Source organism: Mugil cephalus, chromosome 4, assembly GCF_022458985.1.
Source record: "Mugil cephalus isolate CIBA_MC_2020 chromosome 4, CIBA_Mcephalus_1.1, whole genome shotgun sequence".
Taxonomy (NCBI): Eukaryota; Metazoa; Chordata; class Actinopteri; order Mugiliformes; family Mugilidae; genus Mugil; species Mugil cephalus.
In genome coordinates, this window is record NC_061773.1 from 8,005,685 (window position 1) to 8,033,402 (window position 27,718).

Genomic DNA, 27,718 nt, shown 5'->3' on the forward strand with positions numbered 1-27,718 from the left:
TTTAAGTGTCTTTCTTTTATGTGCAACTAAACTACTGTGAGCATGTAATTTCTCTTGTGGATCTGAAGTCAATATTAAGAAAAGAATGGCCATATAGTAAATACGTACATTGTAAATAAAAATTAGGAAGCTATTAAATTTAAGTTAGAGTCAATAGAAAATAGAGGTGTCTTTTGCATTATACGTGTATTTACAATGTTTAACACTATAAAGATAAATGTTTGAAGTGATTATAAGAATAAAACACACGAACATTTCAAGTTGAAACGTATATTACGCACGTAGTAGTTATTGCAATCATATCATATGATGTACCTGAATGCAGTATAATTCGGGCCTATATTAGTATTATAATACTGAGGGTTTGTTTTACTCTCATTTCAGTTAACTACACAAAAAACAACCTGATAAATAACTTGTACAACTAAATTAAATATTACTGTGTTGTTACTTCACTTCATCCTATTAATTAGGCTATTCTCTTCTATTCTATTTCCCTCGGCCACTTTGTGATCCCTTTTGTGGGAGGGAGAGACGGGGGAGGGAGGGGGGTGGGAGGTGGGAGGGGCTGGTTTAGGTGATAGTGCCTAGTTTAGCACTTTGCAACATGATCCACGGAGAGGCCGGGCTCTGCAGCGCTGCATCCGCCTGCCACACCGCACCACATGGAGGCTGGGTAGAGCCGCGGTGAACTTGGGATGATAAAGAAAAGAAGGTGGACCATTTTCCTTCGTCTGTTGGCTATATGAACCCGCACAGCATCAGCAGCTCCTGACAAAGCAAAGGCAGACTCAGAGATGAGGGTGACGGGAAGTGCTGCTGCTGCTGCTGCTGCTGCTTATTGCAGTCTGCGTCAAACCTCCTCCAGAAGATGATGCCCTCTGTGCCTCTTACGGATCTTTTGTGTTCCTCGTTTGCTTGTGATCCATGTCAGTATCTCGGGGTAAACATCCAGCAGGGACAGACAGTGACGGTCACTTCGTCGTCACTCTCAGCATCTGCATTGTAAAGAGTTCGTCCAGGGGAGTGGGGTTTTCAAGGAGTATGCGGAGATAAATTAACACCAGATTTTGTTTGCTGCGTTCAAGTCACATCGAGCCATATTTGGATTATCGGGCTTTTTTTTGTTTGTTTGTTTGTTTGTTTACCAACATGAACTCGCTGTTTTTCTCCGATTCTCCTCCCGGGGCGGTCTGCAACGTCCCCACCGGGTCGGGCGCGGTGACCAGCGCCCTGCGAAACGACCTGGGCTCCAACATCCATGTGCTGAAAACCCTGAACCTGCGCTTTCGCTGCTTCCTCGCCAAAGTCCATGAGCTGGAGAGGAGAAACAAGCTGCTGGAGAGCCAGCTGCAGCAAGCTCTGCAGAGACCGCACTACCGCCACCTTTACACCCGAGAAGTGGCCGTGCAGACAGACGGTCCCGGGTCGAGGCTGCCGGGCACCATCTGGAGTTTCACCCACATCCGGAGGCAAGGGGAGCGCCTCGAGACCCTGCACGGGCCCGGGGTGACCTGGACGCACCCGGACGGAGTTGGGGTCCAAATAGACACCATAACCCCAGAACTGAGGGCTCTCTATAATGTGCTGGCCAAAGTCAAGAGGGAGAGGGACGAGTACAAGAGAAAGTGAGTAAAGTCAGACTGGCTGCACTAATGTGACATCAATGTGCCTGTTTAAGTGTGTGCTCTTCATAGTTTCACCACAAAACCGACAGTAGAGTATGTTTTTATGTGGCGCACCAAGTAATCACAGGGAAGTACGTGAATACCGTGATTGAATATTGCTATAGGGCCCATTCTGTAGGCCCTTAAACCAGCATAAAAAAACACAACATACATCATCAATACACACCTACATTCCTTAATTCTGCTTTAATCCCACATTGTAATCCTCTCACCTGCTCAGGTTTGACTCATTCAGTGTCTGTGTACCAGGCCACAAGGCGAGAAGTTGTTCTAATGTTGTGCTACATTAAACCAGGACACATAATCAATATTGCTCTTGAAGACAGAATCACTTTTCTCAAGTTAAATGATTCACATGGGAGCTAAAACGAAAAGTCCATTGACAGGAAATTAATCTGAAACCATTTCAATTGATAGTTTAAGTTATCGATTTGTGGTGTGTTATGAAACAAAAATGAGTCATCAGACAAGGAGATGGTCAGAACTATTAGTTCATTCAGAGATATGAGGGACTCACTTTGTGACTTCTAACTTAGTGTAACTTGTGGTGATTGGTCAATGTCACCACATGCTCCTCTGACAGTAGTGGAGAGAGACGACAGGCTTCACAGTGATAGAGTTACACTAGAGCTAGTGTTTCACATGAAGGATGTCGGCGCTGAATGGATTCTCAGCAGTTATTTCAGACAAAGACATGAACTGAACTGATCCTGTTTCTCTCACACTCTGGAGGAAATTCCTTCTCATGGCTCAGCCTCCACCAATTGTTGTACTTGTAGTCGTATAAATTGTGTTTCCTTGAGGACTCGGTGCAGCGTCCCCTGCTGACGTACGTCACCGCTGGCCGGCTTGGCTGGCTGGCTACTGGAGGGGACACATGCCAAGCAACCGCCTGCTTCTGTTTGCCGTCGTGATTCAAGCTCAGAGGCATTTTAACAGGCCTCTGTCTGCTCTGTGTGCTCGTCTATGACGAATGCTGACTTCCCAGTGAGCGCACTGACTCACTGACACAGAATGTGTGTGCTTCCCCACTCCTCTGGGAAACTAGATATCCTGTCCAGTCATCCCCTATAACTCCAGCATGTCCTTTTTTGTGCATTTCATCTGGAGAAGATGAACAGCAGGGACTGGGACGCTAGCCAAATTAAAAACTCCTGCAGCCGAAGTCTAAATATCTGAGAAATAGAGTTACTCCACTTTACTCATTCACTCCCAAAATCTATATTATGCTTCCAGACAGTGGCCATTTACATTGCAAGCTAATTTTCTCTACTTTTTTAGTACTCCCTAAGATCCCATTTAGTTCTTTTAACATCTGGAAAAGCGAAGAACTAAACACATTCCTGTCCTCGGTTTATTGGCAAATAATCACTGGAATCAATCTCTTCCCCTGCCTCCCTCTTCCCTTCCTCGCTCTGAGCTTGAGCAATAATTGCATCACCACCCAGTTCACTGCCCAGTTGCTTTCTCTCTGTCTCCCAGTCTAAATCCTCTTTACTACAGTCACGTTTCAGCATTCAGTCCCCTAGCCCCATCCTGGCTAGGCCCTTTCAATTCGGTGCTCTTTGTGTCGAGCCATTCCTTCACTCCAGCCTTCCACAGCCCCTCTGCCCCTCCCTGTCACACAGAGTCCTCCATTCCCGGCGGAGGCCCCCCTCAGTGATCCCACACAGCCCTGGTGATTTATTAAAGCTCCACGATTGTGGACATGCACAAGGAGATGGATGGATGGCCTGTTCTGATCCGACCACTTGCGTTGATAGCATGCGGTACCCTGTCATGTGACAAAACCCCTCTTTCTGATCAACACAAGGTGTCATTCAGCACAAGTGCTTAGAAAGTTTGAGATGCTTGTATACATGAAATGGGCTATGTTTGTTGTGATTATACCAAAAATACAGATTGACAGTAGAAGAAATAATAGAAATGCCGATTTGAAAATGTGCTCCCAACTCAAAAATCATGATATTGCATTTGAAGACGTTGTCTAACTTCTTGCACAATGCCTGTTAAAACAACTATGACCTTTCCTGCAGACTTTATGCACTCTATTGTATATTCAGTATATAGACTCAATATGTAGTCTCGCAATTTAAAATATGTCAACCATAACCAGTTCTAATGAAGACCTATAATAACATTTGGAGGAGGAGAGACATTGAAATGAATAAGAATAAATTGAAATGAACAATAATCTTAAATGAGCTGTGATAGGCTCCAGTACCTAGTGAGTCACTAGTCCAACCCTAGTGAGAATGAGTGGTAGTAGAAGATGAGATGAGATGAGATGAGATGAGATGAGATGAGATGAGATGAGATGAGATGAAAAATATTAAGTATTTTCACCTTTGTGACACCTCTGCAGTAGATGTCAACGTTATAGTAACATATTACAAATAAACCCTGTAGTTCATTCATTTATTCATTCATTTATCTTCTGTAACCCCTTAACCTCTGTGGGGGTTGCGGGGGGCTAGAGCAGGGTACACTCTCACCCACACATCCTACAGGCCGCCAGTCTATTTCAGGGCTAACCCTGAGATATATTCAGTTTATTTGTTTTTTTTTTTTTTTATCATTTCAGAGTCCTTGGGTTTATTAACCTCAGAAGATTCTGGATCAGTCAGCCTTATTAGGTTATAATATTGTGTGATATTCTAGTCACAGGGTCAGTCTTACAGTCAAAGAACTATAGGAATACATAGTTGCACGCTGTTTATTTCAGTTGAGCTCCCTCAACCATCCTCATCAAAGTTCACAGCTCCAAGGAAAACAACCTTTTTCTGACCTTAATCATATTTCTAAATCAGTTGCACGCTATGACACAATGTTCTTTTGGTCAAGAGAACAGTTGTTCTTTCAGAGTGTGTATTTGTGTATCTGGAAAACAGCTCTTTAACTCTTGCAAAACACTTCCGGAAGTGTTTTGTTTATTCATTGCTGTCATATGCAAAAGTGTCCCTGCACATGCATTGACACAGTGCCTCATTATGCCCCTCACAGTTGAGAATACAGTAACACACACACTGCCCAAGGACAGGCCTCATAAATCAGATGATCTTAAATTAAGGCCCATTTAGTGACGCACTGTCTGGTCTGTGGGGTCAAACACCTCTTGCACTGACGAACGACCGGTACTATGGCTAAGGTCAATGTCAGTGCTCTCGTCCACACTGAATAATCCGTCTGCGTCACGTGCATGTAAACGCGCTGACTGTTTTTATGCCACTCTTTTGCATCCCTTGTGAAATACATCACTCGGGGGCCAGTGGAGGCTCTGCCAGTAATTGCCACCAGCGTGCGATAGTGCTTAAAAGGCTGTGAAAACAGTGGCTGACATTGATGGACATGCTGCATGCAAACTAAGAATAGGAACTGTGACAGCTGGCTTTGTGTGGCCACACAGGCAAAGGGCACATTTGTTTAAAAATTTGCACGTTATACATTTCGGTGCAGAGATATTGCAGACGGCTTTAGCCATTATCTAGATTAGTGCATATGGAGACAGCTACAAGCTGTAAGATGGCAGGTGTACTTCCAATAATAAAAAAAAAGCATAGTTTATTTCTAAATAAAATAAAAAAAGATTAGTATATCTGGAATAAAGCTGATAGAGAAGAATCATTTACAGTCTTAACTACCTTAAGGTGCAGTGCCTACTGCGGTGTTTTAGACATTACTGTGGTGTTAAAGGACACATCAAACCGTGCTCCAGTCAACATTTGAACCAGAGGTCCCCAATCACTGGGGCCACTCCTAATTGGCTGTTTACTCCCATCACTGAGCAGAGGCCAAATAGCTGTCCTGCTGGATCACAGTGTGGCAGATGCAGGATGTATAGTGAACCCGAACAGTCTCTGGGCCTCCTGGGCATGTTCTTCCTGCATGAATAATTCACACACAGCTGAATTTAGCCGTGCGTGGATCAATGCAAAGAGAATTCAACGAAGGCTTTGATCTTAGTTCCTGTGCTCAAAGGGGAGGGAAGGCAGAGTCGAGCCTCCCTTTTTAAAAGTAGGATTCAGACTTCAAACTTTAAGTAATTAAGGGTCGAGGTTAACTCTGATATCCGAAGCTGAATGCTGCTTTTCCTTTTAAACGTCGTATTTCTCTACGTAGAGCAGCGTTGTTGATCGCCTCAGAAGGCATCTGTCTGTCCCTGGTCCTGACCTGACCTGCTTATAATCCAGGCCGTCTATTCAGGAAGGGGATTTTCTCTAAGCCGTCACCTAGCACCAAGGCTCCAGCATCCAGCCTGCCCTGCACCACATCCTGGCACGCAGCCGCCGCACCGAACAGAGCTTCTCCTAGTTGAAGGCTTCCTGCTGCTGAGATACAGAGAGATCAGTTCACCTAGACCGTTCAACCTCAGACTAGAGTCTATATTGTTACTACTATTACTCCTTCTTTGTGTTGATCTCCAACACGCGTCTCTTGCTAGTGTTTTGTAGGATTAAAGACCATCTTCTTTGCAAACGATGAATCATTCATTTTTGTAGGTATCATCAGTTTCACAAACCTGGATCATCCTCAGCGGAGACATTAAAAGGATATGGTTGCTGATAAAGTACATCAGTGAGACGCGGTTGAACTCAGTGACATGTTCTTCATTGAGATGTGCATGAGCGCAGCTTTATTTCGGGCGAATCCCACATCCTGTAAGAACCACAGATAAGTCCGAAGGGACCCGAGACAAATGAGAAGTTAGGAAATTAGAAAATAAGCAGTTTCCTTTAAGTTCATTTGTAGTCTGTGATTGTTTTGTGAAATATTCAATCATATTTCAGACAGTGATGAGCAGAAACGTCGATGTGGGTGAACTCACAGAAATATGCAGCTTGTGATGATGGATTGAGAGTTTGTAATTTTTTGGCTATAAAAGGCCACAAGTCAGAAAGGTATCTGCAGGCTCCTTTACGATGCTGTTTGAGTTGCATTTTCTACAGTGCAAAAACTTATCGAGCAACTCAAATTTTTGCAGAATATATTTGTACATCTATGAGCAACAGACACTAGAAAAAGCCAGTATATCCAGAAGGACTAACAGATTGTTGGTTATGGCCTTTTCACAGGATACATGGTCGCCTTTTATTTTATTAAGAGAAGAAGAGGCCAACAAATGCGGTTAAACAAAAGAGAAAGTGAAGATGTTGTCTATGGTATTTTCCCCTCTGCTTTCTTGTAAAAAGCGTTTGCTCAGACCATGTGCGTGTTGAGCTGCTCCTGTGCAGTGCAGCTGTGTTTGATTATTCATGGGTATCGATACAGCTGAGACCAGTGGCACGTTGCCATATTTAAAAGTGCAAATATGCACCTGACTGCGAATGTAGAGCATACTCTCAATGTACAGGAGGTTTACTGACTTCCTGTAACTGAACAGGAAGAAGGAGATGTACAGTTTGTTAAGTCCATAATTACCCGGACAAAATCCATATTCACACCTCACAATTTAACAAGTCCTTTTGCCTTTCTGTTCAGACCTGCTCGTTTTTAAAGGCTCTTTAAAGGCACCTTTTCTAAAGGCCTGTATGCGCTGACGCAGCAGCCCGACCTAATGACTTCTCCATTTCAAAAGCTCGTTATTCCAGAGGAAATGATGGTTCGCCAGGCACCTCGGAAAACAAGCGCACACAATCACAAGCAGGCAGTAAATACTGTCATACATGTGCCAGATGAGAAGCTGGTGTGCCAGAGTCTTAGCAGCGGCGTTAAATCTGCCTCAGCGCGCTGACATGCTTGACCTTAAAGCGCAGCCTTGACCAGAGGCGTCTCTCCTCTGAAGCTCTCTGGAAATGAAGTCTTTTAACCTTCTGTGGCAGCGTTTTCATTATCGCTCTCACAGCCGCATCTCTCCGTGTTTTCTGGGGCTGCGAAGGTTTGTTTACATCGAAATAGGCCTACACTATTTAGTCACACAGACCTGGAAACGTACTACGAGGGATGTGTTTCATCAAGAAGCATGTATTTGTCTAGCTCAGGTCACTTCTTATTTTGGTTCCAACTTGACCTAAGCGTCTTTCCGTTGATATCGCCAAGTCCCTCAGGGCCTTGATTTTGTCCTCTGCAGATGAACATTAAGGAAATGCCAAATGTGTGATCTCCTGTTGGGTGGGCTGTAAAACTAAATGGGAAAATAACAATTCATTTCAACATATAATTGTACTAAGTACAATCCAAAGCTGAGGAGTGTGTTAGACTCCTTCCCCTCATAGTGGCATGTTGCTCTGAGGTGGTTGACATTCCTGGTGAATTGCAGCTTTTCCTTTGTAAATGAAACAATTTATTAATCACACTAACTTCATGCACATATAATTAAAGTTTTGTCCTCGGTGCTTTACAAATGACTAATCAGATTTATTAATTGCAGCTTGTCTTTTTTTAACTGAAGCTGCAGTTAAGTTATTTTTCATTATTTTATTTTATTTTACTGTTTTTTTGACAGAAAATCTGAATTTCTAAAAAGCACTAATATAGTCTATAGAACCTAGTGATTACACAACACGAGGCTCAACACAACTGTAAACGCATAAGCTTCAGTACTTTGTGTGATTACATGCTACCATCTGTCTTATGGGTTCATCCTTTTGTTAAATGCGGTTCGCTCTAAATCTCGTCCAAACGTCGTAAAACCATGTCCTCGATTTGATTGAAACCACTTAAGTCAGGAAGCCGTCAGTGTCTGGGGTTCATGCTCCAGGTGTGTGTACCCAGAGGTACAAAAGATATATTTGTCTAATGGTAATGTCTCTAGGCCTATTATGTGTCACTGCACACACCCTGGAACATCTTTATCTTCCTTTCTTCTTTAATGGGCTGTCACTCCCTGCCCAGCTCCACCCAAACACGGTCTGGACTTGTTGCCTGTTGCTTTTGCTCTTAGGCAGTTGCAAGCGATCTCCCAAATCCATGCCATTTGTCAATCTATACATCCAACTCAAATCCCCCCATTACGGGTTTGTCAAGGCCGCCTCTCAGGCTCCTTTCAGTGTTAAGTGTTTTACATGTTCGTCTTTGTGCAATCAAACATCTTTGTGTAGCTAGTATAGGAGCCTGGGGATTTTATAAATTGGACAGGAGTAAATTAAATCAGTGGGAGCACAAGAGCAGTAGAGTAGTTTTTTTTTTTTTTTTGCAGGATGTGGGGTGGGGTCAGTTTGCAGTGTGGGATATGAAAACTGCAGGGAAAACGGATTTTCTGTCACAGCGCTGTGTCACCCGCTCTTCTGTATGCAGCACAAACAGCGCGCAGGAGAGCGAGCGCCGCGCATAATTCGCGAACCTCTTCTACACATACATCATACGGTCTGACTCACCTGTATACAGCTAGTGTTGTCACTCACATTGTTTTATGCCCGGATCAAGTGAATCTTTTGAATGCTAGCTCCGTCCTTTCTTTTTTAGTCATCATCAGTCTCTCCTATAACTTGCAACAGTTATGTGTTGTGCTCTTGTTAGTATCGTGTTTATTTGCTGCATGCATGTTTGATCCAGATCTATGTTTCCTTCTCCTGCTTTCTTCTCCTCCCTACGCTTCTCTTCCTTTTTTCCGTCTCTCAATCTGATGGTCCCAAGCAGATGGGTTCAATAGGGTTACAGGCTCTTGAGTCAGGGTGGAGCACCTTGATGCTTTCGATTACTATTGACGACATATAAATACAATGTAATGAATCTAAAGGAATTTATGTAAAAACACATGACTAATAGCAGTTTTTTGTGCGGGTTTGTTTTGAGTTCAGAGAAAAAAAAACATCATCACTATAACTATAATTATTTGCACATAAGATTTGTATAGTCAACAGAATCTCACTTTCCATGTGTGTAGTTATAAAACTGTTGTTGACAGAAACTCTTCTGCTTTTCTGCCAGCTCTTCCAGCAAAGATCTTAAACTGCCAACTATTATAAACTGTTACGTTCAGGTGTTTTCACCGTCACGACACCTGTGCATGCCCATACAGTTTGAAGGCTCGCTGCCATGATAAACATACAGTTCCTTTGAAAACAATTATCTATGTTTTTTTTTGTTTTTTATTTAACAGGGTGCGCTCAGTTCGTAGCCATTAGTTGATAACTGCTGGTAATTATCCGCCAACAACCATGTGTTTGTCTCCACGGGCTAATCTGTCAGCGGCAGCCCGCAGGCCAGAGAAAAAGGGGCTAGGACCGGCTTTGGGAGTTACACAATCTGATAATACATGCGCTAAGAACAAACATGTCAAGCTCACACCTTTACTGTTGGGGAAAAAAAACTCAAGGTGGCAATGTGGTGGGGCCAGTTTATGATGGAGGATTAGGCAAGTTACAACATTAGCTCCCAGGTATCTGCTGGCCCGTCTATATGAAGGGAGGATCCTGTGATGTTTAACTAAACCCCCGTAAATTAGTTTGGTACGGTCTCATTTTGTTCCAAAAGGCATCAGGAGACTGTAATTTTTGTCTTTATTCTTTGCATTACAGTTACATCCATGTTGTTTTGATTTCTTTTGCCTAAACTTTCTTCTCAAACCTCCTTTAGTGTCTAAAGTCATGAGAACATGTTCCATTTGCTGAGGATTTGCAGCAGCTTATGCATAGATTATATGAGAGATAAATTTCTCCCAACACTGACAAAGCTTTTAGACACTGTAATATCCTTGTGAGTGTATCGATATATACCCTAACCCCATTAGACTGGGAACATTCATCAAACTCACAAAATACATCTCCCCCGTGCAAACAACATCTAATCCACAGTGATAATGTTATTTTATCCAATAAGTTCCAAACCTGCATTACATCTGCAGATGTGAGCTTTCTGCACCGTCCTGATTTAACCACCAGCCCAACCACCTGGTTCACGACTAACCCGCTCTACCTGCTGAGGCACAGCTGCCAACAGTTGTGTGAACGGTTGCAAATCTGACTTTGCATGCAACGGGAGACTGTGAACAGCGGGTCGTGGTGCAGGAAGTTGTTGGGGGCGTGCAGCTCTTCATGTAACGGCTCACTGTGGCTGCTCCTTCTTCTCCCACATATTTGTATTTCAGACTGATGTATTTTCAGACTGATACTTTGGAGATGCATTTGCATGTGTAGATGCACAGATGGTGGAGAGTGCTAAGCACCCCGACGAACAGACTTCATTCCCCGAGACTTCCTCGTAATAAAAGGCCCAGCTTTGAATTGGGACTGCAGCGGTAGCAAATTTTTGGTTTGGAGCCCCTCAGCTATAGTCTGACGACGACTTAGCTTCCTGCATTCATATATCTGTTTACAGAGATTACATTAGCAGTAACTTAATACAACATTTGTTACAGGGAATGTCCACAGGCACCCAGTTAAAATGATGCACCAGTCATCCATAGGCACAGCCACCACTGTTTTACCTAAGACGCATTTAGTTATATGAAAATCTTTGCTATTTTCAAGTCATGCACAGTGAAGTAAACTGAAAGTGAAGTAAACTTGTTTCCGCCATTGAGCAACAACAGTTCTCTTTGGCGGATTTAAGCTGTGTGTGTGTCTTTTGCCATGTAATCCCAGGCCGACTCTTTGATGTGTTGATGAAGTTTCCCTGAAGCGAATACACTTTGCGAAAGTTTAAGGAGAAGAGGAATCATCATCATTCACAAGCTCTGATTACCATTCAGAAATTCAAATAACCTTGAGTATATAACCTCCCAGATTTTAGACAAAAATGTTTTTATTCCCTCCGTGAAAGGAGAAGGCTCAGTGAGAGCTATATCTAGCCACTCCCAAAGCCTTGAGATAAAGTCGAGCTTTGCAGACTGATAAAGAAACGGGAGGGAAAGAGACCGGAAATTTAAGATGTCATCTTCATCATATTTCACAGGAAAACTGACCTTTTTGTTCACTGTAGTTATATATCAAATCCTGAAGGTTTGTAGTCTCTGTACTTCTTTGGAACACGTAAGACAGCTGCTGCCGGGAAGAGATGTCCAAGCGTCCAGGAATTCTAGTTAGTTGTTTGACTTAATATTTCTGTTTATAACCCTTTGTTTATAACCCTTTCTGATAATATTTCAACAATGAACTCAAGACAAATACACATAATAAAAAACAGCAAAAAACTAGATCCTTGCTTGTGAACACATTTTCATGCAGATTTTGGGCCAAAATTCAACATTTGCAATTAGATTTAAATTAATAGCACCTAACCATAATGGTAACTAAAATCTTAAAACATGAACGTGCTGACATTATGATTGTGAATATGCTAACATATAGACATTGGTATTTCAGTGTTATAATATCATAGAGCCACAAGTTAGTCTTGTTTTGCTGCTGTCAGGCCTATAACATACACATGGTTTAGTGTAACCGTGAAAAAATAAGTAAAAAGTCACCTGGGACAATTAATATTCTTACCTATAAATATATTCATATCATACAAGAGTAGAATAGGAATATTTAAAATGGTTATCAGTAATCATCTTATGACCTGAATCCCATAAATCAAAAGAACAACAACAACACTTAGTGGCTTTAATCCTGTTGCTCGTGTTAGCTTCAAACAGCATCAGTCGTTTCCCCGGGGGCCGATGAGAACGATGACCTGAGAAAATGTCTGTGGTCACTTAGCAACAGCCACATTCCTCCTGGTGGTGTCTGTGTCCAGTCTGGGTTAGGGGGGCTATATTTAAGACTGACGACGCCGGTGGAACATAAAGCAGAAAAAAGTCTCCTGTCAGTGAAGGACCATCCTCTGTGTGCGCAGTGTACATAATTGAATGAGCCGAGAATTAATTTGCGCATCCGATGCAGCCTGGTGGCCTGGTTTCCATGGGAATGAGATGGTTTGTGAGGATGGAGTGATGGGAGACAGATGTGCGTGCGTGTTTGCGTTATTGATATGTATCGAGGTCAGAGAGGGAGCTGTGGCAGAGGCATGAAATGAGTCTTGGGTGTTGTCCCGTCAGCAGAGACGATGGGCTCCGGAGCCACCTTACCTGCTGGCCCGATCCATTACATATGACTCATTAGCACTCTGCACATGTCTCTCTGTGGAGTCTGGGGAGGCTATCGATCACAGAGCATCGGGACATTCAATCGATGACCTACTACAGTCATTGAAGCCATACGTTGCTGACTGTTTCATATGTCTGTACCACGGTTGCGTCTCCTCCTCCTCCTAAAATAAGCTGCTGAAAATAAACTACGGCCTGACTTGCACTCTGTGTTACTGAGGATGGGGAATGCTGCCATAATGGAGGAGACATTATACAGACACCTATAGAGCTCTGTGGGAGAAATCATGTGCGCTCTGGACAATGAGATTAACCACATCTGTCAGTGGCCTCATTTCATACAAGCAGCTCAGCTGAATGGAAGTGTTTGTCCTGCAGATGTATTGATCCCTCCTTCTGTTATCATCTCTCACTTCCTGTTTTACCATTGCCTCTCTCATGGCGATTCATTGATCCATCTAAATCTCTAAATAGAGTTTAGACTATGATTCTCTTATTAAGAGCGTTTAGAAAAGTCACACGATGGTTTCACCCTTTGAAGTTTTGCCGCACGAGAAGTAAAATCATAGTCACATTTTAGTTGCTAGTGTGGACGAAGATGAGGAATTCTGTAAACATGATGGAGGAATTTAGTCTGGTCTTATCTAATTGTTGCAATATAAATATGTTAATTTGTAGTTGATTTAACCAACAATGTTAAACAATGAGCTGCTGAGACTACACCCGACCATCCCAGCATGCGTTGCTAGACGTCTTAACCTGGTTGTTTGTTTTCGCAGAAATGAAAAAAGCCCTAACTATGACGAAGGTTCGTACTGAATTCAGAACATCATTCATCTCACGTGTGCGTGTAACGAGTGTCCTCAACTTTCTAGACGACTTACTATCAATGTACTTTTAAGTGCAGCAGTGTTCTGGCAACTCTCCTCTCTACCTTTCTTGCATGTTCTCCCTCTGCACTCAGGGCCTTCTCTCTCTGTCCAAAGACACGTCAGGTTAATTAGTGATTAATTGTCTCGACCCTTGTCTCATGTGTGGACCAACATTTCTCCAGTTAAATATATACTATTGCTATCTAAATGCTAAATAGTGTAGTGTCAATCAGGACAAAGGAGTTCTGCAAATACTGTGAGGAACAGCGGGGATTTAATCTTTTCTAACGTGTACAACCTGTGTTCAAGCCTGTAATTTGACGTCTGGTCGTCAAGAGCTTCCACAGACTAACAGTTTCCAGTACGTCGTTTAGTTTAACAAGGGTGCTGTCTGACTCAAAGTTTTATATTCGAGAAACGATGGAGGCTTTGAGGTATGATACACAACCACGCCTCAGAGTTTCCCCCTCATGCTTCTTTTGGTATTTACCCCTCGTGTGTAGCAACGCAGTGGTCACAACCGAAATACTTCTAGATTGCAGATCATTAAAATAATAAGGAATCGTTTGATATTCACCTCCAATTATATTGTCTGTGATAGGAGTTAATACAGCAGCATCAAATCTTTATGAGTGCCATAAATCTGTCACGCTGATTTCTATGGTTGATAAAGAGCATTAGTGCGTCAGATTGGATGCGCACATGCTGTGTTAAGATTGCACATTGCCCCCGGGCGCAGCAATGGGACAGCGCTGAGGCAGCTCGCGTGCAAAAAGTAACTCCCAGACACACCAAACAAGGCAGGGAGTGTTAGTTGGCAAGAGCTGCAGGAATGCTATTGTTCGACAGAGCAAAAAAAAAAAATGTATGAGAAAATGTCCGTTTGATGGCAGCCATCATTCACTTTCCCCGCTGTATTTTCTTAAAGCGCAGTTTTACTCCAAGGCAACTTCAGTGTCATACTGCATTAATCTTCAAACTGTTTTTTTAACAGTTTTTTTTTTTTTTTGCAATTGCTCCAAAACACTCAGTTAATTCTTTGCAAGGCTTTCAGGTTTCTCAATGAAATTTAAATAATGATCTCAATAATCTTATCTCAGGAAATTTAAGATTCTCGTGTCATGAATGAAAACCACTGTATTATTTCCACAGCTGACTTTGTAATAAGAAGCTACACATCTGAAATGCCACAGTTTTTTTTCTTTCGTTTTGTTTCTTTTTTTATTTATTTTTATAGGGAGAGATTTCCGAGGAATATGTTTGGCAGTAAACTGATGTCTGAGAGTTGAGACAGGCTCCAAACCTCCTGCTTGTCTTTGTCCTTGTAAGGAGACTCCTGGTGTGTTCCACTTTGACTCAGTCACACCAAAGGTACCGGAAAACCAGAGAGACATCTCTGGCAGAGAGACCAGGCAAAATACCTCTGCTATGCTGTAGTGTCAGCTTTGTTTGGGTTAGCCATTTTAATCTGGATGCTTGAAAACACTCGGTGGTTTTCCATTGGACTTTTATGGATTGCTGATCTGTAACCGCCCCAAATAATGTGGAGGCATTCGCTGCCTCATTGGCTCCATTACGGTTTGAAAGATGACATAAGTGGCCTTGACATATTGTTGATAGAGAGAGACCCGACGTCCCGTTATCGCCCACATGCCCTGAAAGAAAAGGTGTAGGCGTTTGGGATGTGACGCCATGAGAGATGCAGATGTGACAAACGGATTCGTGTCTGCAGAGGATGTGATGCAGTTGCAAACTCCGGTGACCTCAGCCAGAGTCCTGCGGCAGACGGGCCCCGAGTGTTGTGGACACAGTAAAGCACCGCTGCCAGCATTTTTAGAACAAGGCTTCAATCACAGAGCACTGCCAAGGAATACTTCTCTCTAAATAGACGGTGTATATTCAGCCGTTGCTGAATGGAAACCGGGCCGAGGTTTGTTGGTAAAGTGAATCTCTATAGTGATGCGTGTTGAGACTTTGTTTGTGTCTCCCCGTGGTAAAGGCTAGGGATAAGCTAGCAGCTAGGAATTCAATAGTGGTCGTCACATCTCCGCTTTCTCACTCTAATTAAACATATACGGTTTGGACGCAAGCCACTCACACCAGTACCCAGAAATCCTCCCACTGGCTCGCTCTTCTTCTCTCTCACACACTCACACAGAAAACACCCCTCTGCTTTTTATCCTCCTCTGTTGCCGTCCGTGTGGTCCACAGTGGCTCACTGTCACATGGGTGTCTGATGCTGTGTGGTTACTCCATATCGCTGAATGAGTGTCTTGTCCGTTCTCTGCCTCAAACTGTCTTTTGGGAAGCATCCGTGACTCAGCTCGCCTGCTGCCTCACATCCCAGGGCACGAGATGAGGGGCTGATGCAGTAGACTCCAGTGCTTTGTGTCCCAGACTATTAAATAGGCTCCTAATTCTCTTTATTCATAGCGAGCGGCCCCAGTGCAGAAGAGTGATACGGCAAGAGGGAAGGAGAGAAGGAAACGAGAGCTGTATTGCTAATCATAGCTCACAGCCAATCAGTATGGTGGATGGTGCTTTATTTTTGGACGGCAAGGTAGTTGGGTTAGTTGGTCTAGCACGTGTGGAGTGCGTGGCATGAAATAATGTACAAATATTAAAGGTCTGTGATGAGAGAGAACAATGAGTTGCATATACGTTGGACACGTCCAGTTTGGTTGTAAATACCTTCAATTTAAAGCATTTTCTGCATTTAAGCCCATATTCGTCATATAAATATAAATTTTAATTATTCTCCGTCAGTAGTTTTATTTATTCGCCTCAACTTGGTACATGTGAGAGTTGCACGAGAGACCGACTCCCACTCTCAGTTTTCATGAGGACTGAAGTATGCTAAGCGTGGAGGAATTCAAGCAGCAGCAGCAGCAGCAGCACAGAGGCACTCCACCCTCTTCTGTCGCTCAACGGTTCAAAGGCTTTTCACGAACGATGTTTGTTTTGTTTGTAAAAGGATGGGACTCCATTCTTCTTGGTAGTATTTATTGAGGCGGTGGGGTTGTAAAGGTGACCGTACAAAGGACGAACGAGACAAAGGGCTGAAAAACAGGGGTCGGAAAGTGGGTGTGATCCCACATTGTCAAGGGCGTTTTGTAATCAGAGATGGGAGTGTTATCCCCACAAAAGTACCATTACTCCGTCTAGTGGGTCCCACGGGACCGGCAACGGCAGTAACTGACCCACCTCTGTGTTCTGTGTTGCAGATGGGAGGAGGAGCTGTCCAAGCGAGAGCAGCTGGAGTCCATGGTTGAATCCCTGCAAGAGGTTGGGAAACATACATCAGCAACATATGTTAAACTAGCACGCACAGACTTTTATCCGAGCCTTGCTAAGTGACAAACTACTACATGGGGACGATTAACATCTGAGGGGAACATTGCGCACGTCTGAATCTGCTGCTACAGCACATGTATAAAACATACGATACATATAAACCACATGACACATGGTGTTTTATGCCGTGGGTGCTCAGCAGAGCTGATGCAGGAGCAGCTACAGCCCGGAGGTTGTTTGTCAGATCAGGAAAAAACATATTCCAAACCCATCAAGAGGAGCCTGTTGGCCTAGATAAAGATATGAACATCAGATATCACCATTACTTTTGTGCCTAGAGCAGGGTAAAGGAAATAGATGTAGAGGTAAAAATCAATTCAAAGAGTCACGCCTAAATGGCTACATCACAACCAGAACACATACACCATTCCAGCTGGTGTGTTAGTTATTCGTCTCGTTGGCATCCTGCACGTTTCTTTTCCTTTTTTTCTGCTTTTGCACGAATCGATCGGTGAAAGCGTTTGTCTTGGATTCTGGGTCAGCAAAACCCCAGACAGAGACGTAGAGTGCCATCGTCCTCCCCATTTAGAGGGCTTTAACCTTTTAGAGCGTGCAGGCAGATGTTGCCATGTATAGGAGAGGAGGAAATATGTACAGAGGTAGCAAATTCACAAGAAGCAGTAGTTTATTGTTTAGGGAACGGAGCCAGGGGCCTGTTACCACGTGATGATTTAATCCAGAAGCAAAGACTGTCTCTCTTCTAGTGACAGGTTAAAGCATATTAGCCATCATTTTAGCCTGTGTGAAGTGATACCTTAAAACTCAACGTTAACTAGCTAAATAGAAGAGCCATCTATTGGACTTTAGGTAATGAGAGTACTGTACATTATGTTCCAAGCTCCTAAGCAAAGATGTAACAAAGACCAAATGTGATGCTGGACAGTGCTGGGGGTCTGTGTCAAGCTCTGTCTGACAACGTTACGATGATCACAAGAGTCTTGAAAACCTCACCCGCTACCCGGGGATAATGGGGCATGAAAAAAATGCCATTAAACTTTATACCATTAAACTCTATACACATTAAACAAACAAGATTGAACCTGGTAATTAGGGAGATTTAGTGGTTCTCGTGGGTATATTTGTGTTACCTTTGGATAGATCCAGGCAAGCTGCTTCCCTGTTTCCAGCTAAGCTCAGCTAACCAGCTGCTAGGATTAGCTTCCTATTGATCAAAGAGGCAGTAGTGTTGGTTTAAATGAATTAAATGAATTTAAATATCTTATTTCCTAAACTATTATTTCCATTTTGTCTCTATGTGGTTGCATAACTTTCCTCTTTACACGCCCAGCTCTAAAGCATCTTTTGTATCGCTAAACGCTTCCAGTGAAGTTGAATGTTTGCATCTCGCAAATTTAAAAATAATAAACTCATATCATGCAAAGCCGCATTTGTTTAGTCGGGGTTTATCAGAGTGTAACCCGATTCCATCTTGTATCTACCCAAATGTGCCTTTCAAAACACTTTCTCAGACTCTAATAAACAAATTCAGTTTGTACACTTTGGTTAGGGATGTTTTTCTAACACTTGTTGTTTGAATTCCTTCGCTGTGACGTCCGCCCAGAGCGCCCAAGAGTCCTCAGCGATCCAGGGTGAGCTGAGCGAGAAGGTGGACAGGCTGAAGGCTGAACTCGTGGTCTTCAAGAGTCTGATGAGTGATGTAAGTATGTATGTATGTGTTTGTGCAGCCCCGGGGTGATGTCATTATCCCTTCCTCATGTCTGACAGAGCTTAACTTTCATACAAAGTGACTCCTAAATCAGCCACAGCAGTCATCAGTTACAGCAGTCACCATTCCTTTCCCGTGTGTCCTTAAGCTTTATTGTAACAGAAGTCGTCATTCACATGGGTCTGAAAAATAACACACACCCTTTCGGACTTCCTTCCTTATTTGCGAAGAATATATAATGCCATAAAGCCTCAAAGACAAGCATTCATTGAAAAAGCTCAAATGGCATCTGTAGATCAAGCACTTCCTGTTCCGTGCAGGCCTGTATTGTTCCCTGGCAGGTCTGCGCTGGTGTGATATACAGCCGTGATGTACTGCAGTGGGCCCAGTCACAGCTGGTGCTCGCTCAGGGATAAAGATAGTCGGGTTGCTACGTTTTGTTTTGGTAAAATCACTGTTATTTTTTTTTGTCCTGCTTATGTTCACTTTGGCGTCTGTGCACTGTCAATAGTTCATGTTATTTTCTGTGCTTTACTTCATCCCTCGTGTGCGTGTGAATCCAGAGACGGGTAAGTGGCGTGCTAGTAGGCGGAGTACATTATTTGATGCCTTATAGAGGTTAGACGTCCTGTAGTTTGTGGCTCTGGATGTGGTGATCTCTTGTTGTCTTTTGTCCCTGTGCAGAATTGATCACACAGTGACAGCCGTCACTGTGGCCTATTTGCATGTTCTATATCTGCCTCTGCAAACCTTATCAAAATGGAATATTTTTGCATGTGGGGAAAAAAATAAATAAAATGAGGATGCAAAACTAAACCTATGCAGTGAATTACAGATTTAAGACACAAGATAAAATTTGTCAAAAGCTGCAATAAATTAAATATGTGAATAGTACAATTATCAACAACACAGCTCATAATCATTATAGAATGGCATCACTTGTATTTGTTACTGGACCTCCGTAAGGGTGCATTATAGTTTAACGCTCAATGTGTTGGCTTTGGGTGCCACCATCATCTAACTCCATTTAACTGTTGGCTAAAATAGAAAATAAATAAATAAAAATAACAGTCTTTTATTCCTTCTGCTAGAAAGCTTTTAAACTAAGACCCCACTCATTTCAGATGAACTTTTATCTCTTTCTTTATTCTATTTATTCATGGGATTTTTACTACTGATTATATTGATCTTAAGGAGCAGTGATTTTTATGATCGATTATTATGTGCCCATGCACTTATTGTTTCCTTGGCTCACTTGTTTGTTTATTGGATTGGAGTTCTGGGTCTCAGTGTGTTGTGTTCACCACTGTTACTAAAACAGTGTGGCCCCTAGTGTTCAATGTAGGAACAGCAGTTGTTTTTATTGAAACTGAAAATTGCAGTTAATGTCTTCTGTGTAGTTTACACACGTTGGAAATTCATCCCGCGGGCCCTTTGTTTGACAGCCCTGAGAACAGAAAGTAAGCAACCTGTGATGACACTCACATGTCACTCAGACCAGCCACACCTTCACTTATGAGGCTTTAAATTATTTAAACGGGTGACGGTTATTATACATGGGGAGATTAGCTTTGAAGTCCAAAATTGTACCAGACTGCACGACATATTTATTTCTGATGTAAAGATTGATATTGAAACATGGAGGACCACGAGGATTGACTCATTTTTATGGCCAGCCTCAAGTGGCCTTTACTGGAACTGCAATTCTTTTAGGACTCCTCTCCTAGCCAAAGAAAGCTAACCTAATAAAATTGGTTGAATGATCCTTTAAATGAATAGTTGTCTAAAACAAATATAATCGTCCATTTTTAAAAGACTTAAATGATTAAACTGAATATTAAAAGAATCAGCTAATGTCAATCAATTTAAGGCCTTAGCCTGTCTCATCCAACATGTTTTCCCTTCCCCCTCACAGCAAATGTCTGACCTGGACTCCCAGATTCAGGAGAAAGCCAGGCGGGTGGACATGGACATCTGCAGGCGCATCGACATCACGGCCAAACTGTGTGACGTGGCCCAGCAACGCAACTCAGAAGACATGTCAAAGATGTTCAACGTCAGTCCTGCCAGGTCGATGCCCGAGAAGGCAAGTATCCGGCCATGTTGGACTCATGTACTGTCCGTTTGCTAGACGAGCTGACAGCAAATGCAGCAAAGAATATAAATTATTTCGTGAAGCAAACTGGCAGCTAAAATGAAATCAGAGCTGCCGGTCGCTCGCCGCGTGGTGACTTTGGTCCTTTCGCTGCCAGCTGATCATGCACTGAGTGACCCCTCTTAAGGTGCCGGCATACGCCACCAAATACACTCCCAAAGATATCAGTGTAGACTTGCAGATCACCTGCAGTAGTGGCTCTTACATTTAAACACACAAACAGAGAAAAGTGAAATGCTGATCTGGCATCTGTGCACTGCACACAGGGTTATCACATTGCACCGACATTGTTGGCTGAAGGCCAAGAATAGATCCTCTGTGGATCGAGCCGGTGGCTTCTCTTATGTCATATTTATTCAATGAAATACATGCAGTTTGTCAGTTTGCACTTTTACGTGCACGTAAGTATTGATCCGTAACTTATGAAGCAGGCTATGTACTGTATGCCAGAGAACAAGATGTATGTGTGCATCTACAGCTCATAAACAGGGATGCAGCCTGTTCTTCAGTTTTTCCCTTGAATCAGTTTTAAAATGAGTCGTTACATCAGGATGTCCTTGGATGCTGAAACAGAGCGTCTGCCTCTGTGTGTGTTGCAGGGTGCCATGGCCTGCTGCAGGAGAAAAGAGCGTAAAGCAGTGTCTGATGAGGAGAATTCGGAGATGGATGCCGAGCCGAGCCCCTCAGAAGAGGAGGTGCCCGGGTCGCTCAACATCACAGACGAGATGAAACGCATGCTCAACCAGCTGTGAGTTGCGCTGCATGTCCAACGTAATGAAGTCCTCGGATGTTCTGAATGAAACTGAGCGAGCTCTGCAGTTTAGGACAGGAGTTTCCTGCTGTTGTGACAAATCTGATATGCGTGTGTGTGTTTCTTCATCTCCCTCTTGTGTTTATATGAAGTGTTGCAACTGTCTAAGTCATCCTGCAAAGCTCAACTTTAAACCAAGCAAGAGAGCTGTGTACTCATCAGTAAAACCTTGAATATTTCTGTGAAACGTCTTTCAATCTTTTGCCTATCCGTCTATTTGTCTTTCCAACACATTTTCCACTTTGCATGCGACCTCTGCTTAATCTGGTGGCAGTGATACTCGCTTTCCTCCCTCTCCTTTCCATTCTCTGTCCTTGTCCTACACAGACATTGCTCAGATAACTCCTTTGTTGCCAGGCGCGAGACGTTTGAGATCGACGACGACTGCGACAGCCTGACGTGGGAGGAAAACGAGGAGACCCTGCTGCTGTGGGAGGACTTCACCAACTACAACGTGCCGTGCAACGTCGCTGCGATGACCTGCGCCACCACCTGCCCCTGCGAGTCGAGCGCCGAAGCCGCCGAGCCGGTGAGCCCTGTCTGCGTTAAATTGACCGCATGTGGTATTCAGACTCATGCAAGTCAAAGCGTAGATCATTGGCTGTGGTTGCTGTGTAAGACGTTCGCTCATGCAAGATGAATGAGGCCTCTGTCTGTGCTCTCTAAGGACTCCCAGGATGGAAGTCTTGGCAGCCTCATTGATGAAACAGAGTCACTATTTAAGACCAGAGAGCAGGAGTACCAGGAGACCATCGGCCAGATCGAGGTAGACAGATCTGTGTGTGTGTGTGTCTGTGTGTGCATGAAACATGATTTCCCTCTGGTACCCAGGAAGACTGAAGCATATAAAAACCGCTTGTAATTCATTTTAGCTATACTAGTGGCATGTTGTCTGTGACCATATTCTAGATTGAACTATTGCAGCAGGTATTTGATGGATTGCCATGAATTTTTCAGCAGACCATCATGGCACACAAAAGATTACTCCAACAGATTTTGGTCGTGCCCTGACTCAACATTTTCACTTGTCCTGTATAATATTGGATCTAATGGATGGATTGGCACATTGGATTGGTTCTTGGTTCCCAGAGGATTTGTTAGACACATTCACGGCCGCCTTAAACCCTTCACATAGTGCGAGGGGTTATTTGAAAAATGTGCTTTGTCCAATATTTAAATTTGTGGCTAAATATCCGGTAAACTAAATTCAGTTTGTTAGCATACTAATATGCTAATCTAAAATGATGGACACAGTAAACCTGCTAATACCTGCCTAGCATTTAGCTAGGTATAGCCTCACAGACCTACGGCAGAATCCTTGTCTTGTTTTTTGTTCCATTTTCCATTAAATTAATCCAGAGCCATATATTAGAGAGAGTCTGGCCAACTCAAGTCATGGGCGCCATGTTAATTACATCTGAGGGAAGATTGTACAGTGTAACCCTGTGGGGCGGATGTGGTATGTTGAAATAAATCATTTATTTTCACCGTTAACGGGCCTGTAAATGTTATCGCCAACGTCTGTCAATATGTAAAAGGTCCTCACATAAATATCCCAGCGTCTACTTACTTTAAATATCTTAAAGGAGCCTGTAAAATGCTTTGTAGCCCAATCGTCTCATCAGTCGTGGAGCTGTGTTTACCTTCTCCTCAGTCTCCCGTGTTCATGCATCACTATTAAAAATTTGAAATTACTCAGAAAAATTATAAATATTCAGAAATAGTGGTAATTAAACTAGTCCTACTGTTATTTAGTATTATCCTTACAACATTAGCACGCAAGCCATAATAACTTAGTAGTAACTGAGGCAAAGTTACAGGTCAGTTAAATTTGGCTATTTACATGGAGATTACGTGCACACGTGGGTTTCACAGTATACATGAAGGCAGCTCCTATTTTCTAAGCCTTTAGTCTATATAACTAGCATCAGGCTTGGTTAACTACAAACTTCATTCGTTTGTCAAGCGATGTTGGGCGTTTTTGAGATCAAGGTACACATTAATGATGGTATGACTTTATTTTTCCTATATAAAAGCTTACAAGTCAAAGAGAGACATTGATATTTACTTCACAAAAAAGGTAGAAATCAGTTGACATCCAGTTCTTCCTTTTAATCTTCTGCTCCCATAACTTTCTCCACTTTTGTATGGTGTTTTCCCTGATCCTGTGCTGGAGCCATAGGCATATCAGCATAGAAGGACAGCTCAGACAGCCCATTCCCCAGTTGGCCAGACTCTCTCTAATATACGGCTCTGAATGAATCCATTTTTATTCTTTCAGATGGAATTGGCCACAGCAAAGAGCGACATGAACCGACACCTGCACGAGTACATGGAGATGTGCAGCATGAAGAGGGGCCTCGACGTGCAGATGGAGACCTGTCGGCGGATGATTAAAGGTGGCAGGAACTCTCCTTCTTTCAGCTCTGTGGCCAGCAGCGACTCAGGGAACACGGACGAGATCCAGGACGAGATTTCGGACAAGGACGTAGAGGCCGAAGTCCCCGTTAGTTGATGCCGGGCTCCGTCCCATCTCCTCCTCCCGTCTGCCCCTGGTTATCACAGGGTTTAAAGACCCTGCTACAGCAGCGGACCATCCTAAATCTGGGCCTGTTTGGGCCCATTTTAATGGTGATGTTCACTGACGCAGGCCCAGAACTGGTGCTTTTATACTATTTCTGTTGTATAAAAAATGGTGGTGGGGGGGGGGTCGTCTTTGCTTGACAAAGAGAAGAGTGCATATAAAAGCCAAGCTGTGCTCTCTTCCTCACTGCTGCCTCGCTAGATCCTTGTCCAGAGCTTCACATAACTTCTGGGAGAAAAGAAATTTAATATTTTAAATGGCCTGAAAAGTATTTTCTACCCTATAAAGATCCTTTATTTCTAAAGGAATTGAATACAGTACATATTGTGCTCCTCATTTAGTGAACTAATATATTAATCACCAAAACCAAAACACACATCATCATTTACATTTTTAATATTTATTTTCGATAAAGATTCAAGATTCCTTGATCGGAATACTTTCTTGTTTTGGTTTTGCCATCATCATTATTATTATTATTATTATTATTATTATCATTATTATTTCCAGGTGGGGTATTTGCAGTCCAAACTAAATTGTCTGGGATTTAAGAGTCTTCTGCCCAGGAGACAAAAAGAAGTAGAGACAGATGGTGTTGGAGTTCTGGTGGTTTCTGAGGGAACTCTGCAGGCTTGCCAAAGCTGACCGAGGAAAGGAGCACAGCCTTTTCAAGCATCAGTGCACTACTGAAGTTCTATGCAATTTAGCTGGCCTTATTTTTTTGGACTGGCTTTCACCCTTCCTCTTTTTTCTTCTTAACACCCGTTTGCCTTTTGAGCGAGGCAGGTGTTTTCTATGTATCTGTTTGAGAGCTCTTGTCTGTGTGTGGCGTAACTGTATGGCAACGTTTTTCTTTTTTTTTTTTTTCTCACGAGCATCAAGCGTGAAAACTGGAACAGGCCCCGCCCCTTAAGACCATCACTTACAGCGATAATTTGCTGCATTTGCCAGATGTCGTGCTGCCGGAGCAGTAAGCAGGGAACGGGAAAACAATCGTTCTCATCTTGTGCAGTTTATTTGTGCACACCGAGATGCATCTTTTAAAAAAATACACCGATCAGCCATAAAATTATGATAATATTCGTCGTGGCACCTGTAAGTGAATAAGCAAGTAGACGGTTTTGTCCTCAAAGTTCATGTGTTAGACTCTTGCACAGTTGGAGGAGGCAGGAAAAATGGGCAAGTGGAAGGATTTGAGCGACTCTGACAAGGGCCAGATTGTGATGGCTGGACAACTGAGTCATAGCGTCTCCAAAACTGCAGATGTTGTGGGGTGTTCCCAGGGTTCCCAGTTCCTATTAAAACGGGTCAAAAGTGGAGAACCTGCAACTTTATCATGGTTTTAAAACCTATCTTAATATAATAAATAAATGATATAACTATCTGTTGGATGGGGACCCCTGCCTGACAACCTGCAGAACTTAAAGTGGAGTCCACGCATATCAGGGTGTTTCGGCATTGAAGGGGCCACCTACACAATGTTTCCTGGTTGTCGTAATGTTATGGCTGATCCGTGCAAACTCCTGCAGCTGCGCTAAAAGAATCGCCGTCGTAGTCGAAGCAAAACCACGCCCTCGAAACTTCTAAGCTAAACCAAAGGACACATTTTACAAAGCTTCTGCTTCACGTTACTCACGAATGTCATTTCTATTCATTTTACTTTAAGGAGATTTCTGTTGTGTGTGCGTTTTGGGTTGTTATACTGCTGATTGTAGACCACTTCCTGTTGTCCTGCAGGGGACGCTGTTCCAGACAGGTAGCAAGCCCTGCTCCCATGAATCGGGGCCAGAAACGTCAGACTGTACATAGAGGGCTACAGGCATGCGATCGTATACCCCAGAGGCCTTTTATTTTTTTTGTTCTTGTTGTTGTTTCTAATTGTCTTTTTGCAACTTATTGAGACGTGTCACAATTTTGCTCTTCAGTGCAGAAGCTGAACGACGCATGGGGGCAGGAGTGATCTTTCTATCACCTCTTTGTATTCTAACGTCTGTACGGTTTGCTGGATCAAAGATTAAGTGCTACTTCTATCTTGAAGTTTTACAGAAGCAGAATGTCAAAACACAGGCCGTTCGTTGTTTCAGCATGCTGGTATGGAGAAATGGGTCCTCGTTTTGTTTTTGTTTTTTATATATATAATATTATATTTTGAACTAAAATGCTGCAATGCAGACTGCGCGCTACGTTTTTATTCAAAACAGCGTCCATCCTAATCATTACGTAAGTGTATTTTTCACTGTTTTTAATCAGTCTGTGTCGAAGAGAAACTGTGTGTTGCTGTCGCCGTGTTCAGCTTTCGTTCATTTCGCAGGAAATAGATCACCCGTGACGACAACTAATTGATCACGTCAGACCTGAGTGAGGTCAGCAAAACTTTTATCATTTGAGTTGATATGAAACCAGCCTCATGAGTAACAAAGAGCCATCCTTTTACCGGTACTGTACTTTGTAGCGACGACATCGAACATTATTCATTCACTGCGTGGCTATAACATAACATCCAGGAACAGCAGGTCTGACTTTCACACCACTCTGACCCTCACACTAACCAGCCAACCAAAGCAGATGTGTGCAGTGAGACTTAATCAAGCTATGAATCCTACTAACGCTGGAAAGTGTTTGTAACGTGTCTTCCACAAATGTTTCACTTTTTCTTTTGAACATAATTTCAAAATATGTATTGTTTTCCCCCCATTATACTCAAAGCAGGTTAAATTCCCATTGAAAACAATGTAGCTTTATTGAATGTAGCTCGATCAGAGGCCTCCTCTAAAGACCTCAAAATTAAAAAAAAAAAAAAAACATGTAGCTGTTTAAAACCCAGGGATACATGGTGTGCTGTTGGTATGTTTTACTTTAGTAAACAGGTTCTGAGCCTGAACAAGATACAGAACGTGACCGAAGGTGTATGTAAATGAGGTCCTGGTGGATGTGAATGTTTAATACTAAAATAAAGCGGTTTTATACGAGCGGTTTTTATCAGTATGTGGTTAAATGTCGGCAAACAGTTCATTGACTTACCCTGTTGGCGTCATTCTTTAATTTCGTAACGGGGAGATAAAAGGTTCAGCAATACTCGTGGCCATATTTTAAGTCTCAGCTCAACAGTGTCGGACACTGGTCTTCGCGTTTCATTTTGCCTCACAGGCAGCAGCGTCCTGACGGTTTTATGTTATCGACTTTTATTTTACTGCTTTCTCTTTTAGATTTGTACCGTTATTTTTATTTGTCAAAAAAAAATATATTGACTCGGTGTACCGTATTCATATGGGACGAGGGCAGATTCTCTTTCAAAATTATGAATGTACTCTATTGGTATTGGGGTAAAATGAAATAAAATGGTGGATTGGATAAAAAAAAAAGAAATGGTTTATGGTCTTTTTTCATTACTTTATGTGATGCATGGATGTGTTTGTCTGTGAAGATTCTCAGTCATCCAGGAAAATGGTTCATCCAAAAACCAAGCTTAAAAAAATTCCATTTTCACACGTAGGAAGGGCTGTTTGTTGCGGTTTTCTTGATTTATTACGTTAAAGTCTGAATATTAAGCTGCACTTATAATTATTTTTAACCTGTTTTTACCTGTTCTTTTCTTCTTCAGAGGGTCTGTTAATAAAGTAAA

At 42.7% G+C, this 27,718-nt stretch overlaps 1 protein-coding gene across 3 annotated transcripts; it reads left to right on the forward strand.

Moving 5' to 3' along the window:
• The first annotated feature begins 593 nt into the window (after positions 1 to 593).
• Positions 594 to 27,392, forward strand: iffo2b (intermediate filament family orphan 2b). Of its 3 annotated transcripts, none has more exons than XM_047582065.1 (8): positions 594 to 1,628; positions 16,751 to 16,811; positions 18,442 to 18,537; positions 20,462 to 20,632; positions 21,301 to 21,449; positions 21,840 to 22,041; positions 22,189 to 22,278; positions 23,794 to 27,392. In XM_047582065.1, exons 1-8 carry the CDS (start codon positions 1,153 to 1,155, stop codon positions 24,025 to 24,027), a joined length of 1,479 nt encoding a protein of 492 aa, XP_047438021.1. In that variant the 5' UTR covers positions 594 to 1,152; the 3' UTR covers positions 24,028 to 27,392. The 3 variants fall into 3 exon arrangements, with proteins under 3 accessions (XP_047438021.1, XP_047438020.1, XP_047438022.1); XM_047582064.1 differs by having other exon boundaries at positions 597 to 1,628; positions 22,180 to 22,278; XM_047582066.1 differs by having other exon boundaries at positions 598 to 1,628; positions 21,870 to 22,041; positions 22,180 to 22,278.
• The last annotated feature ends 326 nt before the right edge of the window (positions 27,393 to 27,718 follow it).